The following is a 26,689-nucleotide window of genomic DNA, read 5'->3' on the forward strand; positions in this document are numbered from 1 at the left end:
TGGCAGCTATGAAATGCCAACTCATTAATTTCGGATAGGAACATTGCTGTTATGCAAGGTGTTTTAAATGACATTAACAAACCAAATGATACGATATGCGACGTCCATTTTTATGTCAAGAAATTGCACTTACTACACATTTGTTTACTGTTCTGTGACTGAATTGCTATGGGTGCTAAAATTCCATCAAGCACAGTGCTATGCAGTGCTATACATGTAAGTGTGGCATTTAGGAATTATTTAAGGAAAGTGTTTTTCAGGAAATATTTAACAGAAATGTATGTATCATACCAGATTAGTCATTATTTGGTATGTATGTTTAAATGTTAAATAATATAACCATATATGGACTGTTGAATTAATTTTCTTCAATTCTCATTGAACTCAAACAAGCCCACAATGCACTGCAAAATGTAGTATGCAGCACATGTACAGCAGTGGATAACGGATACCCAAAATCCACTGTATTGTTTGGTAAACATCTACTCAAAAATTGCTCACTAACCTCCAGAATTTATAGTGCACTGTATAGTGAGTAATATAGGAAGTAGTGAATAGGGAGCCTTGACAGCTACAGAGTAGAAAGAAAAAAGAATATCAAAGTGCAAAATACAAATACTTAAATAAATAGAAATAATTAAGAATATGTTGAAAATCTTTTCACAAAACTTTTTATTAAAGTTATTCAAAGAGGTCAAGCCTGGTCATTTGTATTTTGGCTGTTTCGATATTTCAGTGAAAATAAGTTTTCAAGATTTAAAAAAAATAGGACTTTTATTTTGAAAAACTGTCTCAATAAATCTCATTGTAGTTCATATTAATATCATGTAAATTTGGGTTAGTAATTATAATGTCATTATTGGTTAAACCTTCATGAACATGCTGTGAACTGTTAAGAGGTTATGAATATGTGATGTAGACACCGTTAAAGTAAGTGTTAATGACTTTCCTCCTATTACTCAGTGATAAAAGCTCTAAGTGCTGTTTATATGTTGATGGTCTAGCAGATTGTCACATGACTATTTGGAGTCCATTTTCTATGTCTGTTAGTGTCTGCCCTGTTTGTCCTTTTACTCTCCCCTTCCTTATGCAGCTATATTAGCTTATATCTGATGTCCTCAGTAATGTCTTTAGTAATTTAAGTCTACCTTTAAATGTCTACCTTTAGTAATTTAAGTGCATGTAAGAAAATAATCTAAATAGCCGCTGAGGTGTGTTTTGGTAGTTTCTTGTATGGATAGTCTTAATTATTGATAGCTTTGATGTTATACTTGGTGTTTATGAACGGTTCTGTTAAATATGTGTTTTCCTGTAACTTTTCTGATGCTGAAAAAAGTGTAATATCTGACCTTTGCACATATTCATGAACACATATTCCACATCACGTTGTTATTCATAACTTAGATGACTCCAGCTGAGCAACTGACCACATGCTAGCAAAGGTTTTATGACCAACATCCCCCAGAAAAAAACACAATAGTCTCAGCAGGTAGTGAAATAATAATGACTGTGTCCCAGCGTCACTGATCGGAACTATGCATTTATGATAAAAATGATCCAACTCTGAATTTAGTGTTAAAAATCATGTGATTCCAGAAAATTAAGACAAATAATTTATTTTGCTGAATGAATACTCCCAGGATTCCTACATTGTATACAAATTAAATGTGAATATCTGTCGGCCCAGTGCAAAACCAGCCTTAAAACTAAATTCCCCTGACCCTTAGCTTAACAGAAGATGCCAGCACAACATGAACCAACACACCACAATCACGTCAGTGTCACTGCAGCACTAAGAATGATCCAGCACCCAAATTATACCCGCTCTGTGGTGGTCCTGACCATTAAAGAGCAGGGTAAAATGGGAATAAGAAAGTAGGTAGAGAAACAGGTGGACTACAGTCTGTAAGTGCTCCTGTGTGGTCAGTGAAGCTGATATAATGGACAATCAGTGTAGATACATGGTAGGTGTTACTCATCCAGTAATCCTTCAATGCACATACTAAAAGTACATAAAACAAACCTAAAAGTTGCTGTTCAAAGAAAAACAACATGTATCTCAGAAATATTAACTTTAGAGGTGAAAGTAAAAACCTTTGTAACTTTCAGTGGAAATGCATTTAAAAAGGTTTAATTCCAAGTTATTTTAGAGCGTTTCTATTGGTCCATTCATCATAACATTTTCCCTTGACCCTTAGCTTAAGAGAAAATGAAACTAAATCCAAAAGGTTAGACATGCTGTGTTATGTGTTTTGTGTAATCCTATCACTAACAGAAAACTATGCTGTTTGTAGCTGCTCTTCTGACCTTCTCTACACCCTTGGATGTGAGCTCACTTAATAAACATACAATAACTACGAATTATGATGAAACAAATTCTCCTCAATGTAAACATGACAATGGTGATGAAGGGATGGTCATTTAGGGTTGGGGTAGGAAGTTTTAGGCACCTAACTATTCAAATAGATTTATTTTCATGATGCTCTCATCATACGGTATGTTACCCACTCTTGGAACACCTGTCAACAGTGTGTGTTTGTATCTGTTTCAGGCAGTGAGGTCCTTCCAGGTGGCGATTCATCTATGCCCACTGGAGCGCCCCCTGTGGGATGAAGACTTACGCTGGGCGTTATCCCTCCGGGAGAAGAAACGAGCTGCTGAGCAGAAGACTACTGAGGAAGATGAGGCTCGGCGACTCGTGGATGAAGCCCCAGAACTACAGCGAGATTATGAGGACTTTGAAAGCGATGAGGTCATTGCAGCCTGCACTGCCATAGCAGAGCGTCAGAAAAAGCTTGAAAATCCCCAGAGGAAGGCTGTGGTAGTGGACACTCGAGGTGTTGCCATGGAAATGGTGGTTGGGGATGATAACAGCCCTACATTTTCTTCAGATAAAGGTTTAGTGAAAGCAAGAGGAGTGTAGTGTGGGAGTAATGTGATTCTGCTGAGTTTATGGTTTTGTTTTTTGAGTGATAAGTGTGGACTTTGAAAAATTACACAGAGGGTAATGGACTGTTCATGGCGTTCTTTGAAGTGAAAATGCCTGATGCTGTTTGTGGTGAATTGTGTCATTGTTTTCAAGACATGCTTTTGATTGCACCATCTTAGAACTATGTTTTAGTGCAGAGTTTCATTAGCAGCAAAATACAAGTTCCCCACTGCCAGAAAAAAGTGGAACAGAATGTGGAAGTCTGTCAAAAACAGAAAGCAGTTATTTGTTTACCATTGAGTTACACTACTGTTCTATTTTCAACAGTACCACCACAGAACAGGTCTGATTTGAGCGATGGCTTATTCTGAGCACAAGTGACACAGATGTGGTGGCAGTGTGTTAGTGTGTGTCGCGCAGCTATGAGTGGAGTTTTTAAACACTGTGTCCAATCACTGTCCACTCTGTCTGACACATCTACCTCGTTGATCCACCTTGTAGATGTAAAGTCAGAGACAGTGGCTCATTTGTTGCTGCGCAGTTTGTGTTGCTGTTGACTGGATATATTTGATTGGTGAAGTATTCAAAGTCCAGTAGGGACACAGGTTTTAAAGTCTCTAGCAGCACTGCTGTGTCTGATCCACTCGTACAAGCACAACATGAACCAACAAACCACAACCACATCAGTGTCACTGCAGCACTAAGTATGATCCACCACCCAAATCATACCCGCTCTGTGGTGGTCCTGACCATTTAAAGAGCAGGGTAAAATGGGAATAAGAAAGTATGTAGAGAAACAGGTGGACTACACTCTGTAAGTGCTCCTGTGTGGTCAGTGAAGCTGATATAATGGACAATGAGTGTAGATACATGGTAGGTGATCCTCATCCAGTAATCCTTCAGTGTACATACATATTCGAATATTCGCTGTTCAAAGAAAAACAACATGTATCTGAGAAATAGTAACTTTACAGGAGAAGGAAAAAACCGTTGTAACTTTCAGTGGAAGTGTATTTAAAAAGGTTTTATTCCAAGTTGTTTTGGAGCGTTTCTATTGGTCCATTCATCATGACATTTTCACACATTGACAATGCTTCTAGTGATATTGTGCAGCACAAAAGGGGAAATGCCTAAAATCCTTGCAGCCCTTCATAGGACTTAAACTGTTGAATTATTCACTGGCACATTTTGACACATTTTTTGGCTAAGCGGTGAGCCTCAAACCCTTGGCTTTTGTACCCACGCATGATTTAATTCCCTATTTAAGATTGTTATGGAGCATTGCAAAACATTTCTAGTCTAAGACTGCCCCATTCCAGGTTTTTTTGGAACTTGCTGGTGACAGATATTTCAGATTGAGTGGGTATTTACAAACAGACAGAGGAATTCAATGATGTTAAACTTAAAGTAACTTTTCTTTGTGCTGTTATCAGTTATCAGTTTAAAAAAACATTGCGTACAAAAACAAAATGAGTGCTTTCTGTTTTTATTTACATTTAATCTACTGGGTTTATAGATGATGTTCTCTTTGATTTTCAGATTGATACATAGTTCAAAATAGACAATAAAATGTTTTCAAAAAAATTGTATTCACAAAGAGCACACGGTTGCCCTTGGAAGCTCTGTTGTCAGATTTGTTTTTTCATCCTGCTTCTCATGGAGCAGATTTGAACAGGAATTTCACTTTTTGCAAATCGCTCTTAAGACATCTTCTTTCACTCAAGTCCCCGCATGGGAGGATGGCGCTGTTAAAGCAGTATGCAGTGAGTTGCCAGAGCTGAGCGGGAATAGCAACACACACACACATACACACACCCACAGCCCAGCAGTAACCTGAACTTTGTAATCTTGGTCTTAGTGTGATGGATTTCACTGTTAGTAGAATCTGTCCTATAATATTAAGTTGACTTTTCAAGAGGCTAAGATCAGCAAGAGAGTCTCTTACAATGCATTTATGCGTAGTTCAAGTTTAATAGGTATGAACAGAACACATGCTCTGGTTCTGCAGAGCTTGTTTATTTATAATTACAAAAAAAAAAAAAGAAATGACAGTTTTAGCCTACTCCTGAACCCTAAACCCCCACCCCAAAGAGCAATGCCATTAGAACTCCACCAGCATGCAATGTAGAGCCTACATCTTAAATTAAGTGAACTACATCTAAAGACAACTGCAACTGTCTATACCCAACATTTAATTTGATACTTTAATAAAGTTCAGTTCAGTTTTATACTTCAATAGATTTATTGAAAAGAATTGATTGAAAAATATTTAGTGAACATACTATTTTCTATCAGCTTCTGTACCCAATTCTGAATGAATACTTGATCCTGTGCAAAAGTTGTGCAGATTTGGTATTTCATTATGAAATTTCCAATGTGTTAAACTCCCCATATAAATAGTAAAAATTATGCACTAAAATTTGTAAATAAAAAAAAAATAATATTATAGTTTAAATTTCCCTGTAGAGAATGTGTTATAAATTTTTACCAAATATGTGCTTTTTGATCACTGATATCCAGATATATTCTGGCTATATTATACAGATATATTTTGTGTGCAACAAAGACAATAACATTAACGTGTTGAATGTAACATTGCTGGTTTACATATCATCAATGCCCAAAGGAAAATATGTATATCCATTTTTTGTGGTTTGTTAGTTTACTTATTCACTACATATTTTTACTTTGAATTCCATTGAATGTTAGGGGGTTTTTTTCTTCTAAAAAGTTAATATTTTGAAAATACATGGTTTTCTTTGGGTTGACGATATTCTCAAAAGCTTTATTCCCATACAATGGCTTTTGGGGAACACGTGGATCCATGTCCTGAAGCAGGGCTACTGGTAATTATAATGAAAAAGCTTCCGATGGAACATGTACAACAATATAGGGTATGTAGGGTGCTTACAATGTTGCAGTATTAATAATTTTCTTGCCTTAAGGCAAGCTATGGTTTCCAAAGCAAGATTAAGCAAGACTAGTTTAGTGAACCCATGGTGCCTATAGCCCATACCAGGGGTGCTAAACTATTTGTTGTACTGGGGCGCACACACATTATTTACAGGGTCACAGTTGTAATCCCTGTGCTTCCCAAACAGTTGTAGGGCCACAAATGTGCTTCTACAAAAAGCCTGTTATAGATTATTATAGATAAATTTATTTAAATCTGAAGTGTAAGTTACTCTGCCATGGATGCAAAAATAATAATAATAAAAATGTAAACTATAGAAAATTGCTTTTTAATTTATTTGCATGTTTTTGTTTGTTTATGTGCACTTTCTTGAAGAAATAAAAGTATAAACTACCTCAATTTTCAATGCCTCTGATATGAGCTAGAAACAATAAAGCCTGCGCTAACAGATGCCTTTTCCATTGTAGGCGTAGTTCAGGATTGTAATTAATAACACTTTTTATAAAATTCAGAAGATATTTCACCATTCGCTAGCTCTCAAATCTGTTTGTTTTCTCAAAACCAGTCTAATGTGTTTACGAAGCACCACTGTCTGCTAGTGAATTAATAATAATAATAATTAAAAAAAAAAAAACCTGGCTCATCCACTATGCTAGTTTTTCTCTTTCTGCTTATGGCAGAGGCACTTGGAGTTGTTCTGACAACAGTGAGAAGTCCGAATCACTAAAAGTGGAAATGTCTCCAAACGCGGAAGATGGCTAACTGCATTACAGAAAGGGCTACAAATCTAAACAGCTACAAATCAAATTCTGTGTAATTGAAAGAGTGAATAAAAATTTACAAACACGTTCAATTTCAGCCACGTACTAACAACAAATCCTTATTTTCCCTCAAACATACCATTCTACCTGAAAAGACGCAGAGCCTAGGACTGTTTCGTAGTTTGTTAGTGATTTAATATGTGTGTTTTGTAGTTTGCCTATAACCTAATCATATGACTGTGATAATATAATAAATATATTATGTCTATTACTCAGCGCAAAATAAGTAAATAAATAAAAAAGTAAATTGACTGTTCGAAAAGAGGCTGGGGCTTTATGAGAAATGTAGAAATTTTAGTGAATTTGGATGACATTTCCTGTAGCACAGCAACATTTTATTGGGCATGAATGACACCCCTGACCCATACTTTCCCTGTTCACTTGCAATCGACCCTGCTCATCAGAGCTGACTGAAATTTAATTTCCTGAAACCAAGCTTCTAACTTTGTTCTTGGAAGTAAATGGTTCCACAGGTTTTCTCAGAACACACTGTTATCTTGATTGGTAGCAAAAACCATGTGCATTTAAGTATTAGTTCTCACAGCTCAAACAGGCAAAGAAATACATCTAGTGTTGTGAACTTTCTGTTGATACAGTTCATGTGCTAAGAAAGGGAGTTATCAAGTTATTCTGCATAAAATCCTACTTTCAGGTTCTGTTTCTTTCAAGACACATGCAGACAATTTTCACCTTCACTTTCAGGTTCAATCAAAGAGGTTTGTTTTGTTTTCTGCTTCATATAATGCAAGGCATTCCAAACAGATTATGCTAGAAGGACATAGCTTAAAGCAGTCAGGCCATTGTTCTGACAACACCAGCAGCTTTTTTTTGTTTCATTTGCTAGTGTTGCAATTTTCTTGTCTTTATTCCTTTCTCAGTAATGGCTTACTGACAGCTACATGTTCTCACAGTGGGTGGAAATTCAAGTTTTTTATTTTGACGCAAATAGATTAAGACACGTTTATGCTCAGAAATATCTATTGAAGAATACGTTTTACTTAACAATCATTTCCGAGTTAAAATGATGAAGCACTGTCTCTGACACCGTACTGTAATGGAAATGCATAAGGCTGCTATATGAAAATGTCTAAATGTATAACTCAATGGTTTATGGAGTTAGCAGGAGGACACGTCAGTTTAATGTGTACAGCACTTTTCTGTCATCACTAAGCAGCTGAACACAAATTTGGATATAGATACGTAATAAGTGAGTCAAAGGAGGCACTGAGAGGAAATGCATTCCAAGAGCATGTGGAAGAAAGCTAGACTCCATTCTCCTGTAGTGGACACTGGACAACAGAATTGTGATAAATGTAATGCAAGACTTCAGGGGATTATACAGAGGCGCTTGGATAAGGCAGTGGAAAGATCCATTAGAATGTAACGGTAGAAGTCTTTCAGACCTGGTCAGGAATAGATCTGGTGGCCAAACTGGGCGGGGTGCTGTTTCACTAAATCAACTCAGAAACAGAGCTGTGACCTTTTTTCTGAGAGTGTTACCAACCACAAAACAGAACTTAGATTTATGTTTAGGGTTAGGCAAGATGTTTGTGGCAAGAGTGTTACACAAATTCAACCCATTACCATTTTTAACCAACTGGAGCTTAGAGTTTATTATTATTATTATTTTTTTTTTTTGGCAGAGTTAGGGTTATTAGAGTTAGGAGACGTTTTAATGCTTTTTTGTTATGCTGAGTAACCAGAGATGTGAAAGCTGTGAACATCCACAAATATGTTTATGACACCTTTTACGAAGGCAAAATATAATTAGTACATATTGTACGAAGCCTGGCAGTAGTTTATGAAATATATATATATATATATATATATATATATATATATATATATATATATATATGGATTTTCCTTGAAGATATATGTGCCTAATCTGTGGTTAGGCTTATGCATTTGCTCTGCTGTGCTTTCGCAATCAGGCAGGACGACATTCATTGTTAGTTATTAATATTTATACACTTACTCATCCTGGCCTGAAATTGTCCTTACCTCCCACCTTTACCAGTCGGAACATGTTCTATGTCCTTAGCTACACAGGAAGCCCTTCTGATCCCCTTTCCAAACAAAGTTAATACTACAATAAACATCCAAGCATTTGAAGACACCAGTTTTAATGATTGAGTTCTGTTTATTTAAGGTGTACCCACTGTGCACACTGCATTTCTAATCTCCAAAGAACAGTGTGAAATGAAATGGGGCACTCTGGAGCAGCTGAATCCTTACAGCAATGTTCTGCTACATTAAGTGTAAATCCTTCCCAGAACAGCTGTCATTGCAGAAAAATTGGACAAATATCTTAATAAAACCACTGATGTCTCAAACTCTGTATGAGCAGGTGTTTATAAACATCTGGCATGTTTCCACAGTGACACTGTCCAGCTGCAATACATCCCTGAAGTCTCGTATCTCGTAATTCACCTGCAGGGCCTGCTGCAGCTCCTGCTAATCTTCACTAATTGTTCCCTAATGATAATGAATGAGGTGGGGTATCTTCGTAGGTCATCATGATTTAGACAAGAATTTATGGATGACAGTGTGGTGGACTGCTGATCCACATGCAGCGGTATCTTGAGCAACTGCGTCACTGCAAATGTACCAAACTGAATGATTCATGACGTAAAGGAGGATAATATATTTCTCCTCATGATCTAATCCGATTATGGAATGTCTACTCTGGACACATGTCTCCAGCTGTGTCCCTGGATTTTGCTCCTATTCCTGAGTCTTCTGCTTTGGAAAGATTCTGCCCCAATGAGTCATTGGAGTCATTGCGTGTTTACACTGAGTATATTTCACGTATTCATTGGCGTGCCAGTCTCTTAACCGAATCTCCAGCAGTAGAACCTAGGCACAGATGTAAACGAATGACTGCATTTCAGAGCTAATCAAAGTTTTAGAGCTAATCTTGATCTCTGTTGTGGATTAGTGTCAACTGATGGCAGACATCAGTTTCAATCACACCATGAAAAGCAATGCAGAGTTGTGCACATCATTTCCACATGAGTGAGATGCAATGCAGTTTACAAGACTCAGGCAGCCAAAAAAAAAAAAACTTTGGAAAATATTTTACTTATAAAATGTGTTCAAAGTGCTGCCCATTGTCTTGGATTGTCAATGCAACCCTCTTCTCCCACTCTTCACACACTGATAGCAACACAGCCGGAGAAATGCTAGCACAGGCTTCCAGTATCCATAGTTTCAGGTGCTGCACATCTAGATGGTATGGTGTTGTATATGGGGTACAAATATAGTGGGGACATTCTTCATCAAAGGAAACCTCAAGGCCACTGGATATGTGAAATGATGTGCTACATGATGATGTGTTTCCCTCTTTATGCACTGAAGCTGGCACGTTCCCTGAGTTTTTCAGCAAGATGGTGCACCACCACATTATGGGTGTCAGGTCCGAGCATTACTAGATGAACAGTCTCCTGGAAAGTGGATTGGTCGTTGTGGGCCAGTTGAATGGCCCCCAAGGTCTCCTGATCTGACCCCCTTAGACTTTTATCTTTGGGGTCATCTGAAGGCAATTGTCTATGCTGTGAAGATATGAGATGTGCAGCACCTGAAACTACGGATACTGGAAGCCTGTGCTAGCATTTCTCCTGCTGTGTTTCTATCAGTGGGTAAAGAGTGGGAGAAGATGGTTGCATTGACAATCCAACACAATGGGCATCATCTTGAACAAATTTTATAAGTGGTCAGAAACTTGTAAATAACCCATGAAAGAATAAAGTTACGTTAAAAGCAAACACCATTGTTTTTCTTGTGAAATTCCCAATAGGTTTGATGTGTCACATGACCCTCTTCCCATTGAAAAAACAAAAGTTGGATCCAAAATGGCCGACGTCAAAATGGCCACCATGGTCACCACCCATCTTGAAAAGTTTCCCCCCTCCCATATCCTAATGTGCAACAAACAGGAAGTTAATATCACCAACCATTCCCATTTTATTATATGACCCAAGAAAACATGTCACCTTGATTGCAGCATATACCTCTCTCAATTCCCAATATACACCTCCACCTCAATGGTACCTGCACTTTCGTATGTAAGTCACCCATGCTGTGTTCAACTGATGTTGGCTTTTGCATCTTTTGCTGATAACATTCCGTATTGTCCCTGTCACAGAGATATTGATGTATGAAACACACTGAAACCTGGAATCGTCTAAAAAAAAAAACAATTGTTTTAATCCATCTAAAATAAGTTTGGACCCAGCGAACTCAGCAGTATTTCTGCATAGAATCGATGTATGTCATTCTCCTTGCATAGTAGATTTTCAGGGTACATTTCTTGATGAAACCATAAACAGTGTTGCATTAAGTGATAACGATGTTTCTAAAGTGACCCCAAGCCCATATGCCTTGTTTATGCAATACAGTCTAAGGACTTGAAGGTCACACTGATCAATAGTGTTTTCCAGTCTTGCCCTATTTAGACTGAACTTTCACAAGATTTCCTTAATCTTTTTCACAATATTATCTACATAGGTGATGAAAGACTTAAACATATTGCAGTCTTGCTGTGAGAACTGTTTGACAATTCTCTCACAACATTTAGCATAAAAGCAGTGAGATAAGAACCCTCCTCACTCACGAAGATTGAGCGTACAATGGAAGCTGCTTTTCTACCTCTATATTCACCTGCTTATTGAAACAAGTTTGAAAGCGATATATCTTGAATAGTCTATGAAGATTTCATTCTTATTTCATCACTTTCCCAACATCACTGAAGTGTGCTCTGGATGTCAAATTGTAAATGGGTTTATATTTACAACGTACAGTCAAGTTGGTCCATGAAAACTTTGGATATTTGTACTGTTGTCAGTTACATAAAGCTTTAAGAGCATTAACAAATCACAGACTCAGGTTTTTGTTGCATTTTACAAATCCTCCCAAATTGCAAAACTAGCCATTTAACCCAAGGTCTTAAACTATGGCATATCACAACATGTATACAGTAAAATTCTTCATTCAGTGAATACTCATCCAAGCAGTTACTTGTTCCGTTAAGGTGAAGTTTGGTCTTCATACACGCTGAGTAAATCTCTCCATACAGAAAGATCTGCCTTGCCTCAATGCTATTGGTGGAATGCAGCAGACTGAAAAAATGACAAGCTTTACTGACACTGCTAGATGTGTAAATACGAGCATTTCACTGTTCATGAACGCTTTTGTTATGAAAGTGTTATTTTTCTTACTGGTTCTGGCAGATACAATGCTGTTGAATAGTTTAGGACTATTCTATCAACAGAGCCAACAGTAGAACAACAAGAGCCCCTACATTTCAGGGAAATAGAACTTCATCTGCTCTTCTGGGAAGTATTGAATCTGGATGATGGACAATTTCTGTGAGAATTAAATTGAATTCAGCCACATAGCCTTAAAATGACCTTGTGTTTACCTGTAAAAAGGTGACATCTTTTCAGTGTCCATTTTATCATCTCCCCCTGTCCAAATAGGTGCACTGTGTTGTTCAAACCAACACATGGCAAACAAAACAATGCTAGTGTCACTACAGTGCTGAAAATGATCCACCACTCATGTAATATTTGCTCTTGGGAAGTTGTACCACAGAGAACTCAAACTAAAACAAAACACCAAACATATTTTTGTCTTTATTTACATGTTATGGTATATTTGGTCACAATATTCTAATGTAAATAAACCAAAAGTCCAACTACAAGATATTTATAGAAAAAAATAAAGTATGAGATCTTATGTTTATTTTGGATTTGCCTTCAACAGATTAACAGAGGTTATATTTTGCTATGTTGTTATGTGTGTTGTTGTGGTTCTGCCGTCCCCAAGGCTTAACCCCAGCTCTTGTGTACACTGTATGGAATTCCCTTGTGATCTGTAATCATGCTTCATTAAGGCAAACTGTTTAGGAGGAAAAAAACAAATGGCCATTTGTTTCTACTGCCTAAGTAATGTTTTTCGGCCTGTCTAATTAGCATATTTAAACATGCCACTGATTGACACACCATAACAGAGTATGTGCACTCTGACTTTTACCTTCACCTTAAAAGATGTGTGAAAGGGTGAAATAGTATTTAATAATAATTCACTGAAGAGAAGCTTATCATGATTTCTTTACAGTGGTGGTAGTGAGCAGAGGTCAACTATGCTTTCAGTTATAAGCATTTATATAACCTACAGAATCAATGAACCACGTCTCTATGTGTATTGTGGGATTTTAACTGTAATGCTGATACTGGCTAATGATAAATATACAAAGAAAATAATAGCTACATTTTTCTCAGTGACAATTTTACCTTCCATGTACCACTTCATGCAACTACCTTCATAAAAAAACTTCTTAGGCATCAGCAAACAAACCCTAAATATTTTTGGATATAAATTGGAAACATAATTTATCATTACATCTTCACAAAACATTGTGAAATGAGCAATTGTTTTGTTACATTAAGTTATATTGAAATAAAAGAAGGACAGCATGGTGTTGCAATAGGACACACTGCTCCAGGGTCTTTTTATACTTATTTGTATATCATTTTAATCAAAAAAGTAATAAATTTTTTAGGATGCCTTCACATGCTCTCCTTCACCTTTCTAATATGTTTATGAATCCCTAGTGGGTAAATAAACAAAGAGTCTCAGTCCAGTAAGCTAGACTTTCTCTCTCTCAGATCACAGCAGATGGAAGGCTTTTGGACAATGGAGAGACCTCCAAAGGTCAAAAAGCTTAAACCAAGATGAGGATATTCCTTTAATCCTGCACTATATGTGGGGAATACTGACTTATATATGCTGTTTTGGAATACTTGAGTTTGAAATGTCTCCCAATATGGTAGATGACTGCATTACTGAAGGAGCTACAAAACTAAACATCTCCAGTTACAAATGAGTTTCTGTGCTAAATCAACCAGTGAATAAATCCTTCAGCCATGTACAAACTATGTGTCATTCTACCTTAAAAGACAAAGATTTTGAATAGAAACAAACCAGAGAGAACAGCATTTCCCACAATCACAGACACAGACATGGATGGCTTGAATATAAGACACATGTCCTTTTGTATAGTCATTTCAGAAGATGTTCTGCTGTTCATTATAGTCTCCATGCTATCAGAAAATGCTACCAGAATTTTTATATCCAAATTTACCCTTTGCTAGTGTATGAAGCTGTGTTGAAAAAAAACCAACTATAATAATAATAATAATAGAAATAATATGTTCAATTTGTTTTAATTCTATGTTTATATGATAAATGATACTGATCATGTTATATATGATAACGATGGTGATGAGGATGATATGATATGGTGTGTGGATAATGTCTGTATGTTAACCCTTTCCTTACTTTTGTAGTTTAGTGATTCTTTGTGGCCTTGTTTACATCTTGATCAATAGACTGTGCACACATTTATGATGTAAAACCAGTGGAAAGTGGTGATGGTCATATTAATGTTTAATAATACATATATGTTACACATGCACACAACAGTTACAATCCATTTTTAGTTCAAATGTTGCCTTGAGTAGGACAGAAAAGACAGATGTTGCCTTGTAACGTTGTGCCATGGATAGAACAACCTAGACCTTCTCTCAGAGAAGAAGCAAAACAAAATCCCTGGATAATAAATTAAATTACAAATGGGATATAGTTCACATTTTCACATCACTAACAAAAGCATACAACAGCAACGGCTCCAGTCAGAGGCCAGGCATCTGATCTCAGACTCAGATGGAAAGAAGCAACATTTTAGTGGTTCAGCCAAACAAAAATGTGCAACAAGCATCACCTTATGACCTTTCATGTCTTTCAGCACTTCACCTCTGTAACATACACTTCATCATCAATGAGGAACTATGCATAATATTAGCCACTAATAGCCACTGTCAGAAACTAAACTTTGTATCTCTCTTTTTTTTTCTTTTTTTTTTTTAGAAATCCCCCATTAACCTCCATTCAAAGTTGATTTAATATTGTTTTTTACATATGATCAAACATTGTATGGCCAAAAGTTTGTGGATGCATAATAAATATATTTCTATTGAATTAAAGCATATCAATAGGTGCTCTATTTTTTTTTTTTTTTTTAGATGTCATTTTTTAGAACATTCATTTGATGATTGTATTGACACAAGATCAATAATGAGGTTGGTACTTGTGTTGGACTGGTTCTAGAAAACAAACACCATTCCAACTCATCCCAAAGGCACTGGATAGAGCTCCATCCCTGAAAAGGCAGTGTATTCCACTGCTATACAGCCTAGTCCAAGGAGGATATTTTTTTCTCTGTTAGACCCTTGGTGTTGAGCATTGGAAACTTAAGCTTAATAAATCATCCAACAGTAGCTGAATTCACTAATTTTAATGTCTACTTTTTAATTTCTAATTTATGTCTATTTTTGTACATGGCATACATTGTATGTTTGTATATTGAGATATATATGGGCTGAGGATTTTCCAGCTGTTACACCGGTAATTGTAGTTTACAAAAAACTGATTCACTGCTTATTGAAATAAAAAATAAATGAAGGTCATTGTTTACAAGCAGATGACACCTAAGAAATCCTTTGTGACAACATCTAAAAATTTCATTAAACATTTATGACAGTTGTATTAAGTAGGTTTTATGTATTCTCATGAACAATGAAAAAGTTAAAAAACTAAGTCATTTGAAATTTGGAAAAAAATTAAGAAGTTCAAAAAATTTCAGCAAATGTTCTTCAACAAAATAAAACACAATCATGGCCATGTAAAAAAATAAATAATAATACATAAATAACGTAAGCCCAAATTTTGCAAAAAATTGTATGTTGGTAAATTTAACCAATGTTTAAAACTAATCTTTGATTTCATGTTCATTATAGTCCTGAAGTGTAAAACATTCAGGTGAAGTTGACATTTATACAGTTTTATTTTTGTAGTAATTCACTAGTATTCTAAATTAAATGAAGGGTATATTTATTTGTACACTAGAAGCTAGTGTAGTCTTCCATTCTAATTTTAACACCATAAATATTGGCAGACGTTTAAAATTATATACAAGCTTTTGAATTTTGAAATTTTTAAATATCAACTTTGTCAGAGGCAAATACCAATATATTGGGAAATTAGTATTGGCTCATTTCTATTACAGTGCATCCCAAGGAGCAGAACCTTGTTTAATTCCACCACAAGTTATATTCATAGACTATGTTCTTAGGAGAGGTGAGAACATTCCAAGTCAATCTTTTTCTCATGTTGAATTAAGATTTCAGAGTTTGAGAAGGAAAAAACAGAACCCATGCTCACATTGCTACTTATCACTGTTGATGCTAAATCTTGTATCTCCTTCTTGGCATAATTATAATTATATATTTTTTGGCAATATTTTCACACTGTGCGAAAAAAATTCTTGAAGAGTAGACTTCATTGCTTTTTTCCTTCTCTTTAAAAGTAAATATTTCAGATTATCTCTGACAGCAAGGTTACGTAAACTAACTGCCAGACTGAGTCTGGTTGAGTGCTGCTTAACCAAAATTCCCTATTGAACTCAAGTAAGTTTTCTTTTTAATAAGGAGGCTATTTCCTTCTGTCAAACAATTCATCAGGTAAATCAGACATTTCTTGTGGGAGGGAGTGACTATTAGTGTTTCTCAACGTAGCTTCAAAGTCTTCAAAACTTTATCTTGTCTTATCAGGTGAGATCTGGCGAAATGTTCTTAACGCTAAATACGCAATGAACGCAATGTGTTCCTACACGAGCTGCCAGGAAAGCCATGTATGATTAATCAGCTGCTGTGTAGAATTCTACAGAAACCTTTCCACCAGCCTGACCGACCGTCTGTCCCCTGGGTCAGACCCCAGCTTTCTCATGTAGCTAAAAAGACCTTAAACCAACCATTTCAAGATAGAATTGGGCAAGAATTTTTTCTCATGTCTTCATGACTTAAGGGTCATTTATCAGACTCTCTCTCTCTCTCTCTGTCTGTCTCTTTCTCTCTCTGTCGGTCTCTCTCTCTCTCTCTCTGTTACTCTAAATCTCCTTCCAGCATACAACCCCTGTGCAAATGTCAGAGACCACCCTTTTATTTATTGGGCATATAAATCACTTTAATTTTTTTTTTTTTTGTGTAATGTATAACTATAATTCAAAATGTAAAACTTCTCCTGCCTTTTTGTCAATTTATGGAAACTGTTGCATAGTATTAAAAATATCAATTGTCATTTGTTTAAAGACAACTAAAACTAAATAAAACATGTTCACAACCGCTAGCATTAAAATCACAATTTTTAAAATCTTCTAAATCAAACCTACACATACTTTGAATACAATATTATCCCCAAGCACATCACAAATCGATGCACATGCTTTTGCAATGCTTTTTTCCTTGATGGTGGTAATAACGAATGGAGGTCATAACAAATGCAGCAATGAATAAATTCTTCTTGCTTGTCATTTTCAAACTACATCATTTTTAAGGTTAATTTTCCTTGAAAAAAGAAACTAATACTAATTAAGCTACCGTGAAGTCACAAAAATTGTAGGAGAATGTTTGGATTTTGAATTACAATACACACACAAAAAAATTAAAAACTTAACCTAACCTAACAATTTGATATAACTTATAACGGTCATTAGGTATTAGATCATTTATCCATCAGCATAAAGGTCCAGTGTTAGAAGCTGGTTGCATTTACTGCATCTCACATTCAAAGTAATCTCAAACACATTATGTGAGGTCTAGAATGGCTAGTGTGCTGCTCTGAGAACACAAATAGCTTCTTTGTTTTTGAGTGGATTTTTGAGATTGTTTTTGAGATTATAACATGACCAGCTTGTACTCGACCAATTGACTGGAAATGAAATAAATGGAGAGTGGTCTCTGACTTGTGTACAGTACCCTGTCAGTGCACATCCTTTCTATATTAGCATATCATGAAGTTAGGAGGAAATACTGAACAATAAGGCCTGCTTTTTTCATCAAAACTAAGCTGCCTCCTTTCTTGCAGCTTGCCTGAATTCACAATTATTTGGGTTTGGTGATTGTTGCAATTAAATAGCTTAGTTCCTTTTCAGTTTCTTTACCAAACAAATCTTGCAAAACCCACACTGGCTCATGAGTCTCTAATTTTAGTGTTTGCTGTTTGTCTCTGTTACTGGGAATGCTTCAGTCTTGCGGATATTTCACAAGTCCCCGTGAAGTTCCTGTTAAAGTGATTTCCCTTCTGCTGATTCATCAGCAGTTGTATGAAGCTACTTGGCTGAAGAAACTCTCATATGCACCTTTCTTGCAAGTTCAGTGTCTCATCTTTGAAAGTGACCTGAAGAGTCTGTTGCTTGCAGTCTTGTTGCAAGCTACTTGACTGGGATTGCAATGTAGAGTGGGTTCCTTTTTGTTGTATGTCCTTGTCTACCCCCACTGTCCTCTCAGAGGAGCCTTGTCTACTGGTAGGGTCCATCTCCTCAGGGTCCTGCAGAAGCATCTGCTCTGTGGGACATGGCAAAGTTCTTGGTAACTGGAAGCTGCCCCTATGCCCTTGCCTTTGATCTGAAGGGTACAGGTACGTCTGAGAGGTGGCCACCAATTCTCGCAACTCTCGCGTCACCATGGTGGGCGAATCACGAGAAACCAAGGAGGACATAGGTGTCACACCCCTGCAGCGGAACTCAACCCGACTTGGCCCTTGGCCCCGCCCTCCCATCCGGCAGAAAAGACACTTGATCTTCTCGAGAAGCTTCTGGAGGACAGTCTTTCTCAGCAGGATGTAGATCCATGGGTCCAATATGGCATTGACAGCGGCTATGCGAATGGCTTGCAGGTCTGGGTTGCCCTCTATCTCCTCTTTCGCTGGCAGACGATCCAGCTGATTCACAAAGACCCGTACCTAGAGTGGGACAGACAAGAATGGAACATGTATATGGTCTGGAAGGCTACAAGTTATTCAGTCATTTTTAGTGAATGTACCCTCTGACACTACACAGATATTAAATATTGAGTTCCATTAAAGGAACAATATGTATGTAATATTTTTACCTTAAAATTACAGTTTCAAAACCTTTGTGACACTCTACTGACCTGTAATAGGGAGAACAGAGCCTCTGTTGTTGCTTCTCTAGGCTTAGCATTGTAGAAACTGCCCTATATAGCTTATGTAGGAGGGTAGGAAACCACCCCCGCTCCCTCCCCTTAACCACTGATTTCAGTACAATACTGTAAAGATAAATAAAGCTAGGGGGAGCCCCAGGAGCAGAAACAAAAATTACAAATCTTACTTAGTGTTCCTTTAAGGAAAAAGCACAGCAAAAGAATTTGCATCGATTTGTTCTTTTCTTGGTTCTTAATATTGTATTAAAAAAATGTGTGATTTTTAGTTTAGAGAATTTAAATGTGGTGATTTTGATGTTAGTGATTTGAATGTTAAATTAAAAATTTGAATTAAAATTATAAGTTAACACAAATGCTTTAAAACATATGCACACCTAATATATTCAGGGATTGTGGGGATTTTTTTCAGGTCATATAGTCTCTTGTTTCTTGTATATATATGACAGTTCAGTTATATGGTGGTCTGACAGTTACTGCAAGCAAAATTCAAAGCCTGCTCTCTGTTTTTTTCCTCAGTACATTGTGTTCTTCTATAGCTAATTGATGGTGCACTTAACCTCTAGTGTATACACAGATACATGAGGAAGTAGGTCAAACTCAATGTCATGATGAGATGAAGTGTTTATGATGATGTAAGAAAACATATCTAAAGACGGTTACAGGTCTCCAAACAGTGAGAAAAGCATGCACCTGGTTTCTGCGAATCACTCTAGGTTTTCTAGATCACACTTTTTTTTTTAAAAAAAGAACCCATCTTTCATCATGCTACGTCAATCATACCTGTATGAATCACAGGGAAAACAGTATCGCTACGTGATGAGGAACACTTTCTATGCTTGGTTTGCTTGTTTTCTGTCATCACTTCCTCTACCCTTCTAGCAAAAATGGTTCAGTATGGAACCAATAGCAGAACATACACCAATCAGCCATAACATTGACATACTCATTGTCTCTACATTCACTGTCCATTCTCTTAGCTCCACTGACCATGCGAGAGCACTTTGTAGTTCTACAGTTAGCTTGTAGTTTATCTGTTGCACCACATACTGTGTCCACAAGGTTTGTGTCTTATAGAACGGGCAGGAAGTGGACACAGTGTTTAAAAATGTCCAGCAGCACTGCTGTGTCTGATCCACTCGCCCCACAAAGCACACTAACACACCAGTAACAAATCGGTGTCACTGCAGTGCTGAGAATGATCCACCAGCCAAATCATACCTGCTCTGAGGCAGTGTAAATTTTGTTCAACTATAACATGAAATATTCACTGATGATCTGTTTTTCACAATGAAAACTAGACGAGAACTATATAAAAATAATCATTTGAAGACAAGAACTTTGACAAGATGTTCTGCCCTTTTCATCAATGTATAACTAAGCGATAATGTGATAGACTGATATATGATCTTTTAGTTCTAGAAAAGAGAACATCACAGGCAAATAAAAACAGGAAGATGCTGCATTTGCTTGTAGTCATCACGGCGATGATTCTTGAAGAAAATATTCTTTTGGAGTTGACTCCTCTTCACTATTTACCACGGTGTCCGAAATGGCTCTATATTCACTATTTCCAACACCTCCTACTCTTCGTCTGTCTTGCTGGAAGCTCTATTAGACACACCCACTCTAGTCTTTCCTCACTGGTCACTTTCTGGACTTTCCCTTACAGATCACGAGCCACTCACAGAAGCGACTTTACATCATCTCACTTCCAGAGAATGCAGTCCCACTGCGCCACAACCCCAGGGTTTTCTATGGACAGTGTAATCCATCTGTCATGCAAGATGCATCATCCACCCTCTACACCATTTTAGCATTGGTCAGCTTCTTATTTCCTCACCACATTTGACCAGATATATTCTAGGAGGTGTATAGTAACACTAATGTTACAATGCAATGGTAATTGTTGTGTGGTGTTTCTGGGGTCAGCATTACTAATAAATTAGAGGTCAGGCTAATGGCTATGCAAATTATGCATGGGGAAAGACACAGTAAAGTGGAAAGTGAATCTCTTGGCTTTTACACTGCTGACCACTTTATTGGAAACAATGGCAAATTGAACAATTAAAGTAGAAATGTCCCATAGAGGGGCCAATGAGGGATCTCTTATGCTGTTCATAATCTGTTCTCATTCTGTATTCACCTCAATGGTGTGTGCTCACTGGTCAATTTAATGGAAACACTTACTTTGTCTCTGTGTATGCATTTAGCCTTCTTTTTATGTGATGAAACAGCTTGAATAAATAGGTTCTTAGTTGTGCAGCTGCCGTAATCCTATTGTTGTAAAAAAAATTATATAACTGTTCTACACCCTGCGTGCTATTACTTGTTCACCTAATCCAGATTTCAAAACGCACTGTGGTTATTATCATGGCACAATCTCCAGGCTGCTCTAAATAAGCCAGAAGACTTTCTGTAAATACACATTGACCGATAATGGCAGTAGGCATATGGTATGTTCCGTTAGCTCATGAGGCAAGAGAATTTTGGTTTGGGTTGGGTTGGGTATTGTTGCTATGTGAACAGCATATCAACTAAAAGTAACTGAAGAACACAACAAATAACTCCTTAAATCAGTTGCATTAATATATGGACACTGCCACTTTAAAACAATGAAGGACTTCAGAGCAGAAAAATGGAACCAGGGCTTTTTGAATATCCCCTATCACAGTATCACCTTTCACTGAACTCAGTACCAACAATAGTCTTTATAGTCCTTTGGGAAGGCTTTGCACTAGATTTTGCGACATTGCTGAGGAGATTTGATGATGTTCAGCCGTGAGAATGTTGGTAAATTTAGGTTTATTGATGTTGGAGGATTAGTTCTGGATCACAAAATCCATTCCAACCCATCCCAGGAGTACTGGATAGAATTCCAATCAATGTGCAGAACACAATTCCACTGCTGCACTACCCAATTGCTGGGGATTTTTAATACTCCTTTAGCTCCCACTGGGCATTGAGCATTGTGATAATATGATCCTGGACTGCCTGTGTTTTTCTGTGGAGATCATACAAGCTGTGTAGTTGTTGATTAGTGGTATTTTTTAGGAATATAGTGAAAATATGAACCTTTTCTCAATTCTGACACACCTACTTCAAAAAACTCCAGTTTAAATTCCTCCTAGTTGAAGTTTTTGGAACCTAATGATCTAGACAGGTTCATGTGCTTTCTGCCCGAAGCAATTTGTTTTGTATTTATTAAGTGATCCTTGAGTTTTGCACATGCTATTGTTGCACTTATTTACTGTTGTATGCTAATTTCTGCCCACCCTTTATTCAATGACATGTGGTTTCGAAGTATACATCTTACTCATAACAAACTAATTCATAATTAAATGCACAGTTATTATGTTTCATTTTAAATCGGACATATTGGAAAATAAAACCAAAAAACTGGCCTTTGTTTAAGTTATGGCCCATTTTATATTTAATCTTTTAAGGGTTCTTCAATAATTTCTTACTGGAAGCAAAGACTATAGACTAATCAAACCATAAGGTCATTTGCATAAAATATCTTTTAAAGAACCAGGATGCATTTACATTAACGTCTTGCAATAAGTGGGTAATAATATGTTAACACACTGATAACAATGTGTATATTCATAATGAAATATCAGTGTCCTATTTGTTAGTAAATAATGATTTATTAACTGCATCTATATAAAGTTGTGTAATATTAGGGACATTACCAAAAATCCCTGACACTTTTTATGGTTAAAAATAACTTGTTGCTGTACTTGACACAATATTGGTGACTACTACAATGGACCCCTGACATTCAAGCCCCTGACACTCACCACCAGTGGGATGGAGCAGATGAGCACGACGGCGGATGTGGCGATGAGCACGATGACCATCTGGATCTCGGTGGCGGCGAGGCGCGCGAAACTGCGCCTGCGCCTGAGCTCGGCGTGCGCTCTTCCACGCACTGCGGCTGCGTTCGTGCTGCTGTCCCAGCTGGAGACCACGCCGGCTCCTGCTCCCAGCGACGTGCGGCGCACGAAGCGCCGATGCATGGCCACGAGCGCGCCGCACACCAGCACGTTGCACACCACGGTGACGAGCACGAGCGCGGTACTCACGCCCGCGTACATGAAGGAGAAAGCGGCGTGCGCTGTCACGTTGGTGCGCCAGTCCAAGAAGCACCAGCTGCCGGGGAACTGTCTTTGGATGCGTCCCAGGCCCGCGATGGGCAACACGCAGAAGAGTGCGAACACCGCGTACAGGACGCCAATTGCGAACGCCGCCGTGCGCTGGTCCACCCAGCGGCTGTAGAAGTACGCGTGGTTGATAGCCAGGTAGCGCTCCACGGACATTATGCAGATGAAGCCGAGCCCGGCCAACGAGAAGAAGAGCAGCACAAAGGCCGAGTAGTCGCACAGGGCTTTGCCGCCCGGCCAATCGCCCTGCGCGTACGTCGCGATGGTCACGGGGCTCGCGAGCAGCGTGCCTAGCAGATCTGTGACGGCCAGTCCGCACACCAGCGTGTAGAAGGCGCTCACCTTCTTCTCCCGGCACGACTTGCGCAGGACCACCACCGCGATGACGTTGCCCACAACGCCGAAGATGAACATCACGGCCGGGATGGTGGGGTCCCGCCGCTGTGTCGTGGTGGTGTTGTTGGGGACTGTGGTCATCTTCAGTGACAGACCTGTGATTCCAGCATTAAGACCGGGCGCTAATGCAGTCCTTGTCCTGGCTCGGTTTAATGTATGCAAATGTATGCAAAGTACTTTACCGGCAGTCAGTGTTGGTTTAGTGCTGCTTCAACCGGTTCGGTTCTTGCTGAATTTTTTCTCCCTAACTGTTGGAGCCGTCCATAAAGTCCTCTCAAAAGAGTCTTCCTTTAGAATAATGCAAATTCATGCGAATGTGTATATATTGAACTTAAAAAAAGAAAAAAAAAAACGAAAACAAAACAAAAACAATCAAACACAAAACACTGCAGGAAGTAATCGCCAAGATGGTCCTACCTCTTGTTTCCAGAAGCTGTGCCTTTAATTTTATCCGATAATAACACAACAGGCAGGAACGGGTTAAATTGCTTGGGAATCTTGTGAAAGGAATTGATCAGTTAATTTGATTCTTTACAACCAATTGACCATTTTTAACCTTACGTCATCAAATGTCCAGATCTGTGTTGTTGGTCGATATGCGAATGAATAATTAACCTCTCATTTGCATTTTTTAAACTTCCAATACAAAAACTACTACGTAACAACAGCATAAATAAACTGGAACATGTTGAACTTAAACTGGAACATATTAACTGAAGTTCACCTACAGTGTTTTGTCTTGACATTTAAGGTCGTACTGCAACTTGCTCAAAAAAAAAAAAAAGATTGACGGAAAGCATCTTTAAAGTCACGGAAAGACGAAGAGTAAAGCACAGCGAAGTCACTTCACGAGCATTCCCGTACCATTTGTCCTCTCGGGCTGAACTCCTCCGTTGCGCACTGTGACCGGCTAACTGTATCCATTCCTCGTGCTCCGAGTGGGCAGCTGGTCAGTACTTCGGATCATTGTTGTGTTGCCCACGCGCTGCTGAGATGCGCTCTCCGCGCGCCTCCTCACTCACTGAGTCTGGGCAGAAGTTTGCGCTCAAGAGATTTCAACACTGAACTCCGCCCCTAGCGCGCGCCTCATTTCCTCACACGCTTACACACACACACACACACACACACACACACTTCCAGGTCTCTTACTACCCTTCAATCAACCCCCTCGTAGAGCCGTGTGCAGAAGTCAAAATAGATAGGTAATTAATATTGAGCGTATCTTGAGTAAACGCTCTGATTCTGTATTGTATGCCATATTCATGTTTGTTCTCAGTTTGAGGAAATGTTAACTCATGTTCATTTCATAACATCATTTGGGCTTCTGACTCATGGCTCAGTGGGGTCCTGGTTTCAAACCCTGTCTCACTGCTCTTTGAGGAATTCACGGTGTTCTCCCTGTGTCTGCATGGGTTTTCTCCCACATGTTGGTCGGAGGATTGACTGTGTGATATTGTACATATGAGTGTGTGAGTGTTTAAATGACTGGGGATGTGTGTGGTGTCCTGTGATGGACTGGTGCAATGGGACAATAAATGTAGTTCCTTATTAAGTAATGTTACATAGGTATTTGAATTTGTTTCATTAGCAAGCATGTATTTTTATTACTGTGGAAGCATCAATTCAAAGACACAGGGGTGTACAGTAATATGTGTGTTTCTTAGAAAAACTTTGAGTGCACCAAATGAAACAGGTACAGACCACAGAGAAAACTGAACTGGGTAATTACGTCACTTGTAGTTGTTATGAAGTTCCCGTACAGAAGCAAGACTTCAAAGACATGTGCATGTCCTGCTCAGTCATCTCAGCCCTGCAGTGTATCATCAGCAGAAAGGTGCAGAAAAGAAATGTTTTTTCTCAGGACATGGTGAATTCAGAGAGTTAGCATTTGATCCTAATTTGGAGTGAATCTGTAAACGAAGAGATGAGATGATTACTGGAATAAAGCAGGAATAAAGAAACCAAAGCTTTAAAAAGGGCTGTCCACAACATGAGCGTCAGAAAATGGCCCTAACCCCACTCCCTCTCTCTCAGAGAGAGAACAAGCTGATGAAATGAACCCTGCAAGACATTCCAAACATGTAACAGGAGCAGTTAAAGACTTGAAACATTGTGAAAACCTAAGAAGGGTCATTTGAACTAAATCCTAAAAGGGTATTTAAGTAGTGTCCAGGAAAGGCCTGATCCTGGTTGGTGAGTGCTCAAGGTTTGCTACTTTAAAGTGAAAAAAAAAATGAAAATAAGATTAAGCATAAAGTAAGTTGCATGAATGCATCCACAGCAAAATAATACAATTAAAATTTAATTACAATTAGAATTGACAGCATGCAGTGAAAAGTACAATGACCAAGTAATGGGGACATCTATGATTGTGGGGACACCCTGCTCTCTCTGGTCTGTTTATGTCCAGAAGCTCTGCGTCTGTGGAAGTGGAAGGAAAAAATAGTTGTTGTTTTGTACGTGGTTGAAGTCTAACTTGTCTGTAAGTTAATATTCAGTTTGAATGACCTCAAAGACTCATTTGTAACTGTTGTTTAGTTTTGTAGCACTTTCAGTATATGTTTACATTCATGCAGTTAGCCGTCTCCTGAATTTGGAGATATTTCCACCTTAAATAATCAGAAACAGCTAAAATCAATATTACCTATTGAAGAGAGAAAGCCTAGCATACAAGATGGAAATAATTGTTTTTTTTACCCATTACGCAGCAAATGGTGAGGAAACATTCTCAGAATTTTATAAAAAGCGATTTTGAATAAAATCACAAATTATGTCTTTAACAGAGAACAGATGAATGTCAGTGAACCCAAGCTGTAAGAACAGAATGGAGTGTAGATGGAGTGACTGTGCCTTGTAAACAGAACCCGTATGACCAAGTTACATCACCTGAATAAACAATGACCAATTTAACTGAGAAGATACACATGACATGACTTTGAACACAGCTTTAAAATTGTCAGCATGCCAATGTCACTTTCTCAGGAATGTCACACTTCAGAGATTTCTTTAATCCATCACAAGTTCAACTGGGATCTACTGTGGATGGTGTTTGTGTGTGCGTGTGTGTGTGTGTGTGTGAGGAGAGAGAGAGAGAGAGAGAGAGAGAGAGAGAGAGAGAGAGAGAGAGAGAGAGAGAGAGAGAGAGAGAAACTGACATAACACAGTCCTTATTGTGTTGCTATGGTGAAGGGATTGCGCAGGATCCTCTACATCTGCGCTTTGTTGTCTTCACCATTCCATGCTTTAATGACAAGCCGCCCAATTTGCTCACTTCCATGAATGTTCTTCACTTCACATTAGGCAATTCTCTTCAGGAAAAGCCAATGTTTGGACAGGTCTGTGTTCACACATTATCAAGGCCATGGGCAATATAATAGGTCAAT

At 38.1% G+C, this 26,689-nt stretch overlaps 2 protein-coding genes across 2 annotated transcripts in view; one reads left to right on the plus strand and one right to left on the minus strand.

The window, feature by feature from the left end:
* The window catches only part of ttc33 (tetratricopeptide repeat domain 33), a 32,069-nt gene extending 25,922 nt beyond the window's left edge, over positions 1-6,147 (plus strand). The window contains exon 5 of the mRNA XM_066649524.1: positions 2,552-6,147. Coding sequence (XP_066505621.1) covers positions 2,552-2,923 — 372 coding nt within the window. The 3' untranslated portion in view covers positions 2,924-6,147. The remainder of the gene's footprint in view (positions 1-2,551) is intronic.
* A 7,818-nt stretch (positions 6,148-13,965) lies between these two features.
* Positions 13,966-24,613, minus strand: ptger4b (prostaglandin E receptor 4 (subtype EP4) b). Its single transcript, XM_066660008.1, has 2 exons — positions 22,548-24,613; positions 13,966-18,526 (listed from the first exon to the last, which is right to left on the minus strand). The coding sequence occupies exons 1-2, from the start codon at positions 23,385-23,387 to the stop codon at positions 17,915-17,917; spliced, it is 1,452 nt and encodes a 483-aa protein (XP_066516105.1). The 5' UTR covers positions 23,388-24,613; the 3' UTR covers positions 13,966-17,914.
* Positions 24,614-26,689: the final 2,076 nt, after the last annotated feature.

This window comes from Hoplias malabaricus, chromosome 2, assembly GCF_029633855.1.
Source record: "Hoplias malabaricus isolate fHopMal1 chromosome 2, fHopMal1.hap1, whole genome shotgun sequence".
NCBI lineage: Eukaryota > Metazoa > Chordata > Actinopteri > Characiformes > Erythrinidae > Hoplias > Hoplias malabaricus.

Excerpts from the sequence above, each read along its gene's own strand:
- ptger4b (XM_066660008.1), bottom strand. The coding sequence starts at position 23,387 with ATGACCACAGTCCCCAACAACACCACCACGACACAGCGGCGGGACCCC. Across the intron at positions 18,527-22,547 it reads TCTGCTCCATCCCACTGGTG|GTACGGGTCTTTGTGAATCA; the intron begins GTGAGTGTCAGG and ends GTCCCACTCTAG.